The 13,791-nt window shown below is 38.2% G+C and overlaps 2 protein-coding genes across 7 annotated transcripts in view; one reads left to right on the forward strand and one right to left on the reverse strand.

Moving 5' to 3' along the window:
- Positions 1-673: 673 nt before the first annotated feature.
- On the reverse strand, positions 674-5,549 carry LOC124134168 (NADH-quinone oxidoreductase subunit B-like). 2 transcript variants are annotated; one of them, XM_046498871.2, is made up of 6 exons: positions 5,453-5,549; positions 4,262-4,385; positions 3,502-3,637; positions 2,459-2,638; positions 1,419-1,554; positions 674-1,042 (listed from the first exon to the last, which is right to left on the reverse strand). In XM_046498871.2, exons 1-6 carry the CDS (start codon positions 5,466-5,468, stop codon positions 945-947), a joined length of 690 nt encoding a protein of 229 aa, XP_046354827.2. In that variant the 5' UTR covers positions 5,469-5,549; the 3' UTR covers positions 674-944. The 2 variants fall into 2 exon arrangements, with proteins under 2 accessions (XP_046354827.2, XP_046354828.2); XM_046498872.2 differs by having other exon boundaries at positions 3,502-3,622; positions 5,453-5,500.
- The window catches only part of LOC124134167 (E3 SUMO-protein ligase PIAS2-like), a 40,087-nt gene continuing 31,796 nt past the window's right edge, over positions 5,501-13,791 (forward strand). For all 5 annotated transcript variants that reach the window (XR_006861062.2, XM_046498866.2, XM_046498867.2 and 2 more), the window contains exons 1-3: positions 5,501-5,566; positions 7,989-8,149; positions 9,824-9,939. Coding sequence is in view for 4 of the 5 variants with exons in the window: in XM_046498866.2 (XP_046354822.1) it covers positions 5,543-5,566; positions 7,989-8,149; positions 9,824-9,939 (301 nt within the window). In the remaining variant the exon portion in view is untranslated. The remainder of the gene's footprint in view (positions 5,567-7,988; positions 8,150-9,823; positions 9,940-13,791) is intronic.

Raw genomic sequence — 13,791 nt, forward strand, 5'->3', positions numbered from 1 at the left:
TCATGTTTTTAATGTGGTCATGTGATTTGAAGCACTTTGCAAAGTAAGACTCGTTTTATTACAATATAAATCTTGATTATCGATCGGATCGCGTTCACTGGGCACCACCATTTGATTTGAAACAAATGCAAGTGATGGGGAATCAGATTGGTCATAGAAGGGCATAGAAGGTACATAACTCGTAATAGCTGGCGGCACTATGATCGAACCCAGAAATTCCGGCCAAGTTGGGAAAGGGTGGAAACGGGACATTTATAGTCAGTTAACTCCCTTGCATCAGGAAGATGTACATTCATATACTGAAAATGCACAAGGTTATTGTCTTGACCTACAACAGTGCAGGTCCAGGGGACCCCAATGATTAACTTGAAGGGTCTTTGCAGGCAATATGGGGGTCCTGTAAAGTAATGAAATGGTGTAGTGTTGTGTACGTTTAGCTCATTACTTTTTAGCCTGGAATGAATCAATGATCATGTGGACAGTGGTCATGATTGATGGATGAAATAACAGACACCCATTACTGCTCTTGTTGCAGTGTATGTACAATGCATAGGTTCCCACGGACACAGTACATTGTTTTTCTACGTCTCTTCTCTACATTTGTGCGTACTGTGAGACCCTGATGCATTTGGCTTATGAATGCTCAGCTTTCTACAAAATAAGCAATGAATACTTTACTGGAAAGTTTTTATTTCCAAATTTCCATGTTAATTCACATTGTTTCAAACAAGTCCATTGTGGCACTGAAGATTTTCACCCGAAACAAGCACAGATCTTCATGTACTTTCACATCCAGAGTAACTTCAGGGAAGACTTTGAACTTGAGACTTCCCCATCCACCATGCTGGTCAAGTGTTGTAGCGTTCCTCGCATGCTACTGGTTGCACTAACACAACAAATATGTACAAATAACAGATGCAGTCTATGTACACGATACTAGCCAACTACTTCCGATACCACATCTGCACCGTCTTCATCTTCTTGATCTTCTTCTGCAGCTGTAGAACTCCGTATAACAATGCCTCCGCCGTCGGGGGGCAACCTGGCAACATGATGCACACAAGGAATAATAGCACATGCTCATGATGCACACAAGGAATAATCGCACCTGCTCATGATGCACACAAGGAATAATAGCACCTGCTCATGGCTTTGTTTTGAAAGACAAGCCAAAACAAAGTTAGCGACCTGACCACCACCCTCCCCCATTCTGTTAGTCGTCTTTTACGGCAAGCATGGGTTGCTAAAGACATTTTCCACACATGATCTTCACAATCTAACTATTATGATTAATCGTCAGTGTTAATTGTGAACTATACCAAACAACAAAAAATAATTAGAGATCATGAATATTTGATACAGGATGTGGTCTGTGACCTTGTACAACAGGAAGTCAGAAATGAAGGCTGTGAACCTACCTGGAACATATATATCAACAGGAATAACCCTGTCACAGCCTCGGACCACGGCATAAGAGTAGTGATAGTAGCCTCCACCGTTGGCACAGCTGCCCATAGAGATCACCCATCTCGGCTCCGGCATCTGGTCATACACCTGTAACAGGTAAAGTCAGGTACAGGTCACTGCAACAGGTAAAGTCAGGTACAGGTCACCTGTAACAGGTAAAGTTAGGTACAGGTAACCTTTGACAGGTAAAGTCAGGTACAGGTAACCTTTGACAGGTAAAGTCAGGTACAGGTAACCTTTGACAGGTAAAGTCAGGTACAGGTAACCTTTGACAGGTAAAGTCAGGTACAGGTAACCTTTGACAGGTAAAGTCAGGTACAGGTCACTGCAACAGGTTAAGTCAGGCACAGGTCACTGCAATATGTAAAGTCCTGGGATCTTGAGGTCTTCTCATATGGTATTTGAATCTAGGAACCCTCTAAACTTTAGACTCCATGTGACTTTTAAGTATGACAACGACCTCTGGACTTCCATGCCTAATTTCAAACACTGAATACAGATCACTTCCAAACTATTCCCCATTGCAAAGAAATCACAAAAGTAAGAATTTTCAACGATCAACAAGCTATGCACCACTTCACCAGATTTGTGACATTCAGGGCCACTGTTGCTCCACTTTGAAGCCAAGAAGCTCAAAAATAAATAAAATACCTTCATAATTAATTTTGAAGCTGTAGTGCAACAAGCTCATTTAGTATTGTTGACCTCATTGATGGGAATATATATGCAAATAGTTAAGGAAATATACAGAGAGTAAAACTACAACATAAAATAATCAAATTCAGTTGCCATGTTTAGGAATTACAGTGCCCGTGGCTGCTCAGAAATTGGCACTAGTCATGTTGTCCTTGTTAAACTGCCCAACAGTTAAGGTATCATAAGGACAAGTAAAAATTTGCCCTTTTTGCTATATGTTATCATTATAAGGACTAGTGGACTAAAACTGTTAGTTTCTAACACTGCAGTGGCCTCTTTGTACCAATAAGCTTACTTTTCTCAGAGCTGGAGCCATCTTGTTTGTGAGAGTTCCAGCAACAATGATGAGATCTGCTTGTCGAGGGCTGGCTCTAAACACCACCCCAAACCTGTCCATGTCATATCTGGGGGCGGCGAAGTGCATCATCTCCACAGCACAGCAGGCCAAGCCAAACGTCAGTGGCCACAGGGAGCTCTGCCAGGACAAATCTCCATATCACACAATGTCCCATCCCATACAGTGACTGTAGCACCACGACAGCTGTAACTCAGGCCTATATGTTAATCATATCAACAGGGTTTCAGATCAGTCTTCTTGGACATTGACTGGTTATTATCAAAAATGTCAGACCTAACCTGGAGCTTAAAACTATGACAAATCTGGGATTAGAACTCACAACCATTGCATCCTGTCAGCTCCTAGGGGACACAACTCAACACATTGCCACTTATATATAGAAGTATACCATAAATTTGATTGTCAAACATGTGTTACATTCTGTGAGATTAACATAATGTGATCAATAATTATGATAATATTTGCACACAAAAATACTTCTACAGTGTAATAATGAAATTATTTACACTGACAAGCAATCTAAAACTGATCATGCTCATATCTACTTCATATATGGCGACAGTCTATAAATAATCGAGCCTGGATCAGACAATCCAGAAATTGACTTGATGAGCATTGATCAACACAATAGGAGTGAGTGAGTGAGTGAGTATGGTTTTACACCGCTTTTAGCAATATTCCAGCAATATCACGGCGGGGGGCACCAGAAATGGGCTTCACACATTGTACCCATGTTGGGAATCGAACCCGGGTCTTCGGCGTGACGAGCGAACGCTTTAACCACTAGGCTACCCGACCGCCCCCCCAACAACACAATAGGGATACGATGACGTGCATCAACCAGGTCAGAAAGCCTGACCAACCAGTCCTGTTAGTTGCCTCTTACGACAAGCATTGTCGCCTTTTTCGGCAAGCACGGGTTGCTGAAGACCTGTTCTACTCCAGATCTTCACATGTTACTTGGTTGAAAAATGGCTGACCTTCCTGGCCCAGTTGAGGAGGTCATCCACCCTGGCCAGTGCATATTCTGCCTTGTTGCTTGTGTTCTGGAAAGGGGAATATGTCTTCTTTGGCACTATTCCCTGGCTTGTGCTCTGCTCTCTACTTGGAACAACACTGAAAATGTTAAACACTTAATAATCCTATTTAATACTCAAACAGTTTTGAAAATTCAGCTATCCTATGTGTTTGCTTTTCCTTATTCCACAGAGCAAGATTTCTGATTGCTCTTAATTTACACCACTGACAGATTTTTTAATAAATTTTATCTTAAATTCTATATTTTGGTAAAAAATTAAGAAGAATGTTTACATGGAGACTTTGCAATACTGATAACATATTGCAATACCCAAAAATGTTTGAAATTCTACTAGCCCTTAGGATTCCTTTAACATTATCAAAACTGGTCTGGGTTAGCGCTAATATCTATCCCTGATAAATACAGTCGTCACCTCCCCATTAAGCTGTACAGTTTCCTCTGGAGATGATGATTTTCCGTTTCAGTTGTAATTTTTGTTATGCTGTGCATTGTTTCTTATGCAGAGATAACTATAACTGAGTGTATTGATCTTTTAGTCTAAGCAATTAGCAAAGGTCTACACACATTTTCTCTCTGTTTACCGAAAGTTATTTTAATCGTGAAAATATGTATATTAAATATAATAGTAAAAAACAAACATACATGATAGTTAACAGGTCAAAGTATGTCATCGATGAATTTAGAATGAAGTTAGTAATCACCTGACACCTGTCTTGTCATCCTCTTTGTCGGTGAAGAGACTGCGACACTGGACTGTCAGTGCTGGGGACTGACGACTCACCAGGGACCCAAAAGTCGGAGAAAACAGACCCGAAAGTCGCAATACTGTAACACAAGAAGCCATTCTATTACCACTACCATGCCAAAAGGAAGTCTCATGACTTTAGTCTATGGATGCTTACAAGTAATCCCGATGCCATTTGGCATACTCGTCCAATTCTGCAATCTACAAGATACCGAGTGGTGAGGAATGAGCTAATATGATGCAAAATGAAAACGGTTCCATGTTGACGTCAAACACACGGGTGCGCATGAATGACATGGTATTTAATAATGGTGATTTTTATGACAGAAAAGTGTGGTAGTGGACACTGAAAGAATAATCTGGATCAGAGCAAGGAATGAGAGAGTAATAAGAATGGTTAGTGACGCCACAAGTGTGACAGGCAACAAAATACTACAAATAACACGTTTTCGCCAAATGCGGTGCTGTTTTCGCCAGAGAAATCGCTGACGTTTTACTGAGGTGCCATTTTAGTTGGTTGGTTGGTTTGTTGTTTAACGCCGCACTCAGCAATATTCCAGCGACCTGTAAATAATCGAGTCTGGACCAGACAATCCAGTGATTGATATCATGAGCATCGATCCACGCAATTGGGATCGATGACATGCATCAACCAAGTCAGCGAGCCTGACCACCCGATCCCGTTAGTCGCCTTTTACGACAAGCATAGTCGTATTTTACGGCAAGCATGGGTTGCTGAAGACCTATTCTACCCCGGAATTAGCCTGCACCCTTTTAGCACACTCAAAATAGAATGTAAATTCGTGCATTCTGTTCGGTTCAACAAATCAATAGAGTTAAGTAGACTTCAAGTTCATTATTCCACTTGTCCAATGTAAGACACGGAGAAGCTGGCCAGTGTTAAATTTGTTCTAGCGCTGATGATCTAACGATAATAGGTGCACGAAAACTGGGGTATCAGCAGCAAAGGTAAACATTTTACGTTGCATAACCCCTTCAAAGGCGATTGCCTGCGTATCGTTGGATTCACAACTTGGGCAATTTTTTACACCATTGGAATGATGGTAAAATTGAAAAAGTTCACTCTGTATCGTTAATAAACATCAAATCGCAAGTTATCTTGCAAAGACATGTAGAGGACACTTACCACTGGAGGTCGCCATTTTCTCCCACTGGGAACGAGGCTATTGATGAAAACGAGTCATGAGCTATTGCGCATGACCCTTAAAGAACGGAAATGGCGGACTCCGCAGACCTCAAGGTTCGTGTGAAAATTTTCAATCGGAAAATGTCCTAACATAACTCATAAGAACAGATTAAAAAATGATTCAGGCTTTCCACATAGGTTTTCATTAATATTTTTAGGGGTTTCTAGAAACTATCCATTCAATACAGACAAACATTACACGCCTTCTTTCACTCCATCTAAACAATGTTTTCATTTCTGACCACCATGTCGGCTTTGCCTGTTGACCGTGGCTGGCCAGGCTTCCTTGTCAAAATGATATTTACAGGTTGATTTAACAAAATGTCGAACCTGTATCTGTTTAGCCTAATGGTTGACGTTGTGTCGTTTGACACAAAAACTCCTATCATCATCTCAGGCTTCCTTGTTGATTGTAGCAATTGACATGTGAGGCAAGGCCTACTCCTGGTGATACTTCAATGTGAGCTCATTGTCAGAGGTTGAGATAAACTGAATCAATTGGTGGGAAATCACACTGATAATAAACTGAGCTCTTCACATGTATATACCATTGTTGTAGGTGCTTGCAATTGCATACTGCACAACTTCCATCTTGCATTCCCTGCAGCATTTAAACGGTTTTATTGATACCTCAAAACCAACATGCTGTAGTGTATATATTTTTATATGAACATGTTTTATTACATGTGCAAGTAAGACGTTTTCAATGAACATAGGTTTATGGAAATTTAAACATGAGGAAAGTGAAAAATGTTGGGACATAATTTTGTAAGCCACTTACTCATGCTATATACCCTGGTTGCTCCTCATTTCAACTTTCCAAGGGTATGTTGTCCACAAGCGCTACATCAATGAGCATCAGATTTATTTTTCACAATTCTTAAAACTATGTCAGGTATGCTTGTTGCATTATGTAGTTACTGATGCTGACACTGATGTATCCGATAAATCTTTGTTTGATTTTCACACATGTCAAAGACTTGCCTACGTTTGCACATACAGCAAGTGCTGTAGTACACATGAAATACGACATCTTTCTGTATGGAAGTCTGCACTTATCATGATGACAATCATATCCAATGAAGTGGAGATGAAACATGTCCAATCAAACGCAATAGTTCCACGAAGGATGAAAACATAGTTGGCATATTTACTAAAGTGAGACTAAAGAAACTATGGATGCATATACATGTACGATTTTAGCTCAATTCAATAATGTCGGTAATGTGGGTGCTAAATCAAACCTTCTGCCTTGCGAGATAACATGCAACCCCATACAAATTTCAACTAGTCCCTAAAGGTTTCCACACATTTTTTTTGCGTGGAACTGGGCGTCACCAGGGTTGGTGCCTTGTTGGTTGCGTTTTGACAAGATAACTTGAATCGACATTAATAACAAGCCAATTTTGGTAATAAGAATAACTTGTATAAAATGTTATGAAACATACGGAAGCACAATACTGGTGTGTGACCTTGTTTACATCTCACGTGACCTTGAACTTGTTCTCATTAGATGCAATAAATGCTGCTTGTGAAAAATGTAGAATTCTGAAAAATTGTTTGTCAAGATATCTAAGCCAAACTAGTCACTCTCTTGTCTATACTTCACATATTATATGTCATTATAATTTTGTGAAGATTTTGGTTGGATTACCCGTGTTATGATTACCTGTGCAGTTGGCATGTTATGATGATGGTCGGAGGTTCAGTGCCTGGCTGCTTCATACCAAAAGACGTTAAAGTATGGCACTAGTTGTTACCCTGCCTGGCACTTGGCATAAAGGGGCTTAAACAAGGACTCGTCAGCTCAGAGTCAGTATTCTATGTCTGAGTTGGATTCATGTTGCATGGTTTCTCAGTAGACCACTTTTAAATCGGCATTAATCCTATTTCACACACACACACACACATACACGTGCATGCATATCGCTTTATAAGTGCTATAATCCCCATATGAACCCTATTTCTTGTCCACTTAAATGATTTACATAAATGATATACATGATGTATGCAGTAATGCAATGCTTTCAGTAATTCAGAACAAGACATCTGTAAGAGCCATTAGCTTGGTATGCAACATAAAAGGAAGACGTGCATTTCTTGATTGGATTTGTTGAGGATAGTTACAGTAACTGACAATATATACTTAATTAATGGCAAAGGGCTATTTTAGTTGATTGATCTGCTTTTAGAAGAAAAACATTTAGGTGTCATTATGTATTGTAGATATAAATTTGTTCCTAATTACTGTTTATATAGGGATTTTTCTTGAACTGTTCAGAGGCTGATATGTTTGGCCCTAAGTCTGCAGCAAATGACAGAATCCTAGATAAATCCCTGAGAAATGGTGCTACTTTTGTATTAAAATTGACATGCAGACGTAAGCGATGAGAATTGTACATGATTTTTAGGGCAATGTACATTTTTAGTTGTATCAGCTTTTATAAATAAACATGTTCTAATGTTATTTTTTCAGCACATGATAATGAGCTTTCGGGTGTCCGAACTGCAAGTCCTTTTGGGCTTTGCAGGGAGGAACAAAAGCGGCCGCAAACAAGAACTACTTCAGAGAGCGCTACAGCTTGTACAAAAAGGCTGCACAATGCCTGTGCAGATAAAGATTAGGGAACTTTACAGGTATTTCATATTACTTTCTCTTGTTTCATGAGTCATGAGTAGAGCTGGATATTGTCATAGTATACATGTGTGATGAGGGTCCTTTGTTCCTCAACTTCCTAGATTATAAACTTTTAATATAAAGGTTATGCAGATGTTTGCATTACCACATGTTTGACACCAAGAGAACTAATGGGTGGGTATAAATGCAATTCTGTATCAGAGCACTCATAGTGAACATGCCATTTAATGAATCGCTGTTGTTGATACAGGCACCTTGTTATTAAAAAACTGTAAATGTGTCCACCAAAAACCTTTGAGCCTGAGGGAATTTCAAAGCAGAATAAGTCCCTGAAATTAGATGTTGCTTTTAAGATATTAGTAGCCAGGAATATGTATAAATTAAAACAGGGAATCTGGTGGTCATAATGACTGCCAAGTATTGATATTATACTAAAAGATAAACAGCCGAGGAAGTAGCATCTATGACATTATTTATATTTGACTCATTATGATGCTATTGATGCTTGGTTTGGCCCAGTTAAGCTGATTTGCAGATCATTTTGAAAATGGAATAATACCTGGCAGCAACTGTGGCACTGAAGGTGTCATGATGTCTGCAGGGATAGAAACCACTGGGCGTATCCAGCTGGTCCTTATTTCAGACTTTTCAACTTAAAATGGCTAAATTTTCTCAGAGAAAACAACTGGTCCTTTGATTGTGGGTTTGAGTCCTGCTTTATCCTGATTATGTTTCTTGACTTGTCAGCATCATATCCGTGCTTGTGGGTTTCACCAAGATGGTGAACGTCTGAAACCTGATTCACTTTTTTTTGGCTTTCCTCCCACATTATGCTGACACTCTGAGATAACTGAGTAATGTTAAAAGCAGCATCAATCCAAATTCAGTCTCTCTCTCTGTTTTGCCTTGTTTTTAGTTTTTAAAATGATTATACTTCACCAGTCTTTCCAGAAGTTATTTTAACTTAAAGCTGAAATTTTGCATGTAATATCTGATCGTGAAGAATTGCTTTTATGGCAGTATCTAGTAATTTTCACGAGGAAAAGTGGAAAATGTCAGAGTACAATATAAGTGGTAGCATTATCACTCGGGGTACATGTGGTTTTATGCATCCTGCGTCAGGTTTTATACCACATGCCGGAGGGATGCATAAAACCACATGTACCCCGAGTGATACTGCTACATCAAATTTATCTTACTGAAATGTTTTAATCTGCCATTGTAAAAGAATTTGAACAAATTCAAAATAATTTAAATTATTAGAAAACAGCTCTGCGATTGAGCTGAGGTTAATTTATTTGCTGTCAAGAGACGTTCGTGTGCAGTTTTTGTGTTAGAAGCGGGGTATAAGGGATTTATTTTCCGGCTCAGAAATCCATGTGCAGCCTGTGTTCTTCGTGGCAGGGTATAAGGGATTGTATTCTGCTGCTCAGGCGGGATACATAGTATTTTATCAAGATCATGTGAACCAATCAGATGCCCTCATTCTGAAATGGGGTATGATAACGTTTTATCATTTGATACTGACAGCGATTCTTCCTGTGTCAAGCTGCTGCCTTTTGCATCTGAAACATATTGTAGATTGATAGATATGTTCTGTCGCATTGTTGTTACTATTTTTTGGACTAATTTGCACATGCTAATAAATGTACAATAATATTTCTTGCCAACAGGCAAATTTTTTCTTCCAACCTGCATAGAAGAAGATACCCTGGTGGTCCGGGCACAAGTCCCCCTCAAGTGAGACCACAAACAGATGCCCCTCCCCCATCTGGAGCCCTTGGGACATGTAAGTACATCTACTTCATTGTTTCTACGAGTTCAGAATATGTACCCATGACTGATAATGGGAAACAATGACAGGAAAAGACAGCTGCTTGTCATTAAAAGACCTTCTTTGGGAGTTCAACTATCACAGATAATGCAAATAAATAGTAAGCAGAACAATTAATGTTATAGTGTATGTTATGTTTGAGTTATAGAACTTTTAATAACGTAATAATGGTGTTGTGGTAGGTTATAGATACTATCAAGGTTTTCCTATTGTTTCTGAGATGTCAGTGAATTAACTCCCATATTTTCTATACTCCACACAAGCAGTAGAAACTAACAATTTTAGTCCAGTAGTCCTTATTATAACATATAACCAAACCCTTAAAAATGGCAAATTTCTACTAGTCCTTAATACCTTAACTATTGGGCAGTTTGGTGAGGACTACAGGATGAGTGCCAATTTCTAACATGACACTCTATGCCCACCTCATATCCTTGGGCAACTAAACAGTAAAAAAACATTTGTCTGGAGACAAAGCCTACTTGTCCAGCTTATTGACCCAAAATGGTGTTTTATCACACCATAAAAGATGTAAATGTATTTCCAACCACAAAGAATGATGTTGTCCAGGCCGAAGACAAATCTTAACATGGATATTGAGTCAGCCTATGCGACCTGCCATGACTTCTTATGTTTTGCTACATGGTAGTCTGATCTACCAATCAGACAGTGTGTCCTAAACTGCAATCGAAACAAGGAAATATACAATTCACTGCCGTCAGTTAGATTGATCATACTGGCGATGTTTATGCTCTTTTAAAACTACATTTAGTACTTGTTACAATTATTTTATCAAAATTGACTAAAGGTATGCTAAATGTAAGGTTTGTATGCAGACAACCGAAGCTGATTTGTTGTCTGGCTACTCATGTAACAAGCTATCCAAGATGAACATTGATTTTTCACACCCCTGTATTTGGAACAGCCTGTTACCATAACAGCAATCTGTTAACATCACCAGGTGTCATTCTTGTTTTATGCATCTGATTACAAGTTATTTTTTAATCTGTGATTTTCAGTTATTGATTTGGTTTCTTTGTTGTTTAACAACGCACTCAGCAATATTCAAGCTATATGATGGCAGTCTTTAAATAATTGAGTCATGACCAGACAATCCAGTGATTGACATCATGAGCCTTGATCCACCCAATTGGGATCGATGACATGCTTCAACCAAGTCAGCGAGTCTGACCCCCCGATCCCATTAGTCGCCTCTTACGACAAGCTTGGGTTGCTGAAGACCTATTCTACCCCGGATCTTAACAGGTCTTTAGTAATTAAGAACACCTGACGCTTGCCATAAGGTCATTCATTCTAAAGACTTGTGAAAATTATGAGGGAGTATTTGATAGTGTGACTTCATACACATCACATCTCACGATTATTTGGCCTAACACTCAGCTGTGAATGTTGTTATATTAATTCTAAAATTAACTAAGACTTATGCAAATACTAAGAGACAATTTCAGGCAAGTAAATTAACATAGATGTTTTTAGTGCACATAAAAGTTTAGTTTCTGTAATTTGATTGGTTAACCTTGCCAAAGGTCTCATTATATATTGTGCTTTGATAATTTGTATGTATTAAAATTTGAGGACTGTATTTATATGCTATCATTAATTAACTTTCAACAATATGTTGTTTGTATGTTAATGTCAAGGTCGTTTGAATATATTAATATTAAGTATAAATGTTCATCAAAGTATTTTTTTTTTTATCAAAAGGACTCGTATGTGTCTGTCATATGTATACCATCATATGTCTGCATCTACTTTCTTCAAGATAACAAAACATTAAATTGATAGCTATTGTCCACAGAACTATAACTTCATTGTTGAGTTGATTATGATACATAGTTCCTAATGTCTTCTATGCATCTGTTTTGAAACAAAATCAGCTATGATGTTTAATGGAGGTTGTTTGAACAGTTTTATTGTGTATACATATTGATGACATTTTAATTAATGTCTCATGGGCCACTGACGCCAACTGAAAAGTTTGCACAACTATGTGACTCTCCAGACGACCGCAAATAGTTATATCATATATGATGCATAGAAACACAGCAAGCAATGGAGGGGGTAGTCAAATATTAACATGGAACAATAACAAAATATATCATTAGATAAGTACGATATAGCTACTTGCACTTTCGCTTTCATTGCCAGAGCATAAGTCATAAACTGTTCAGTATTTCAGCCTGCTCTGAACTGGTGCCTTTTGCTATTCTGATCTTTATCAAATTTTTATATATCCTGATGGAAATGGATAAAGGAACACATAAGTTTAGACACAGAAAATGTATATGTTGGGTTCCCAGCCTTGTCAACCAGAACGCGTTGCAAACAATGCAAACAAACACATCTCAACATTTGATTTTGACGTGTTGAATTTGTATGTGCGCTATTTCAAATGTACTGACAGTAAAGCTTATTTCCCTGTATTTTATTATTGTTCTCTTATTCGTTTCCATCAGTATATTTCTTTTTTCATTTCCAAGGCAACAAGTTTTACTCATAGTCCCTTAAATATTTTTTTATGAAACTTTGCATCTCTCAGCATGCTCTCATCTTCACTGGGCAAGGGATTTATCTGACTGTAAAAGTCTTCTTTCCATCCTTGCTGAACAAGGCTGCAGTTAGGTGGCGATTACAAGTTATGTCCCCTATATGTCCCTCCTATTGACTTCTCAGATTCCACCTCCAATATTACATGCATTTGTTTCAAAATGGCAACGCCCAGTCAAGATGATCTTATCCATTATCAAGATCTTTATTGCAATAAGATGGGTTTTACCTCACGAAGTGCATCAAATCACTTGAGCACCATTGTAGAAAACATGAAAAGATTTGGAAAACATCAGTTGACACTCAGTTGATGGTACACATGCTCTGCACATCCTGCAATCGCCGATAACTGCATGGCAGTCACCATGTTGGTTATGAACCAAGCGTCGATTTTCTCATGCAATGATGTATGCCTGGCTTGAGAGGATCAGCGATCAGGCCTGGTGACTTGGTTGATCGTGTAACAGTGTACTCTGACAAAGTGGGACGTTGCTCATGATCTAGTGTTTTTTAAAAAGCAAGAATTGCATTATACATCAAATTAGGAATTCTATAATATTTTGGCTATTTTGTTATAGAATCATGATTCAAAGTATTGAAAATATATGCAATATTGCTATCAAATGAAAGTTCTGTGTGTTGAAAAGTAACATTACCAAATCATGTGATTTGGAAGGTATAGAAAGCATTAATAGAAAAAAATAGAAATAGAGGGAATCATCTGACTTTATCATCAATCATTCTGTCAGTCGACCCACAAGCGTTAGGATAAACCTTTTCGGTAATGAGATGTATGACATTATTTGTGATTTTCTGCAAATATATATGAGAGCATCTACTTCGGTGAAATTCACGTTGTAAACAAAAGCAAATGTGTATTGTGAGAAAATTAAAACGGGATATGATTTGAAAAAGGACTATTTCATATGGAAATATACAGTAAGTGGTGCTTGACGTTTTTCCAGGGGTACATAATGTCAGACAATAGGGCCTCATTTTAAACCAATATGCAAATTATTTTCAGTAAACTGATGACTCTGTACTGATGCAATGATTAATTAGAAGTGTCCATAACTAATTGAGGAGAAAAACAATATTTTATATCTGAGTGTTGTTGAAAATGTTCACCATTCTCTTAGTTGTAAATAATTACAAATACTAGACATATTCATCATCAGTATGCAATGAATCAAGTATTTTTCTTCATCAATAAGAGGTTCCTAGATTCAAGATTCAGCC

The sequence above is a fragment of the Haliotis rufescens genome, unplaced genomic scaffold, assembly GCF_023055435.1.
Source record: "Haliotis rufescens isolate VD_foot unplaced genomic scaffold, xgHalRufe1.0.p SCAF_1, whole genome shotgun sequence".
NCBI classification, from domain to species: domain Eukaryota; kingdom Metazoa; phylum Mollusca; class Gastropoda; order Lepetellida; family Haliotidae; genus Haliotis; species Haliotis rufescens.

Bases quoted from the DNA above. Each gene is read 5' to 3' on its own strand.
- LOC124134168 (XM_046498871.2), bottom strand. The intron at 2,639-3,501 runs GTCAGCCATTTT...TTGTCCTGGCAG, and splicing joins TCCTCAACTGGGCCAGGAAG to AGCTCCCTGTGGCCACTGAC. The intron at 1,555-2,458 runs GTAAGCTTATTG...TACCTGTTACAG, and splicing joins TGGCTCCAGCTCTGAGAAAA to GTGTATGACCAGATGCCGGA.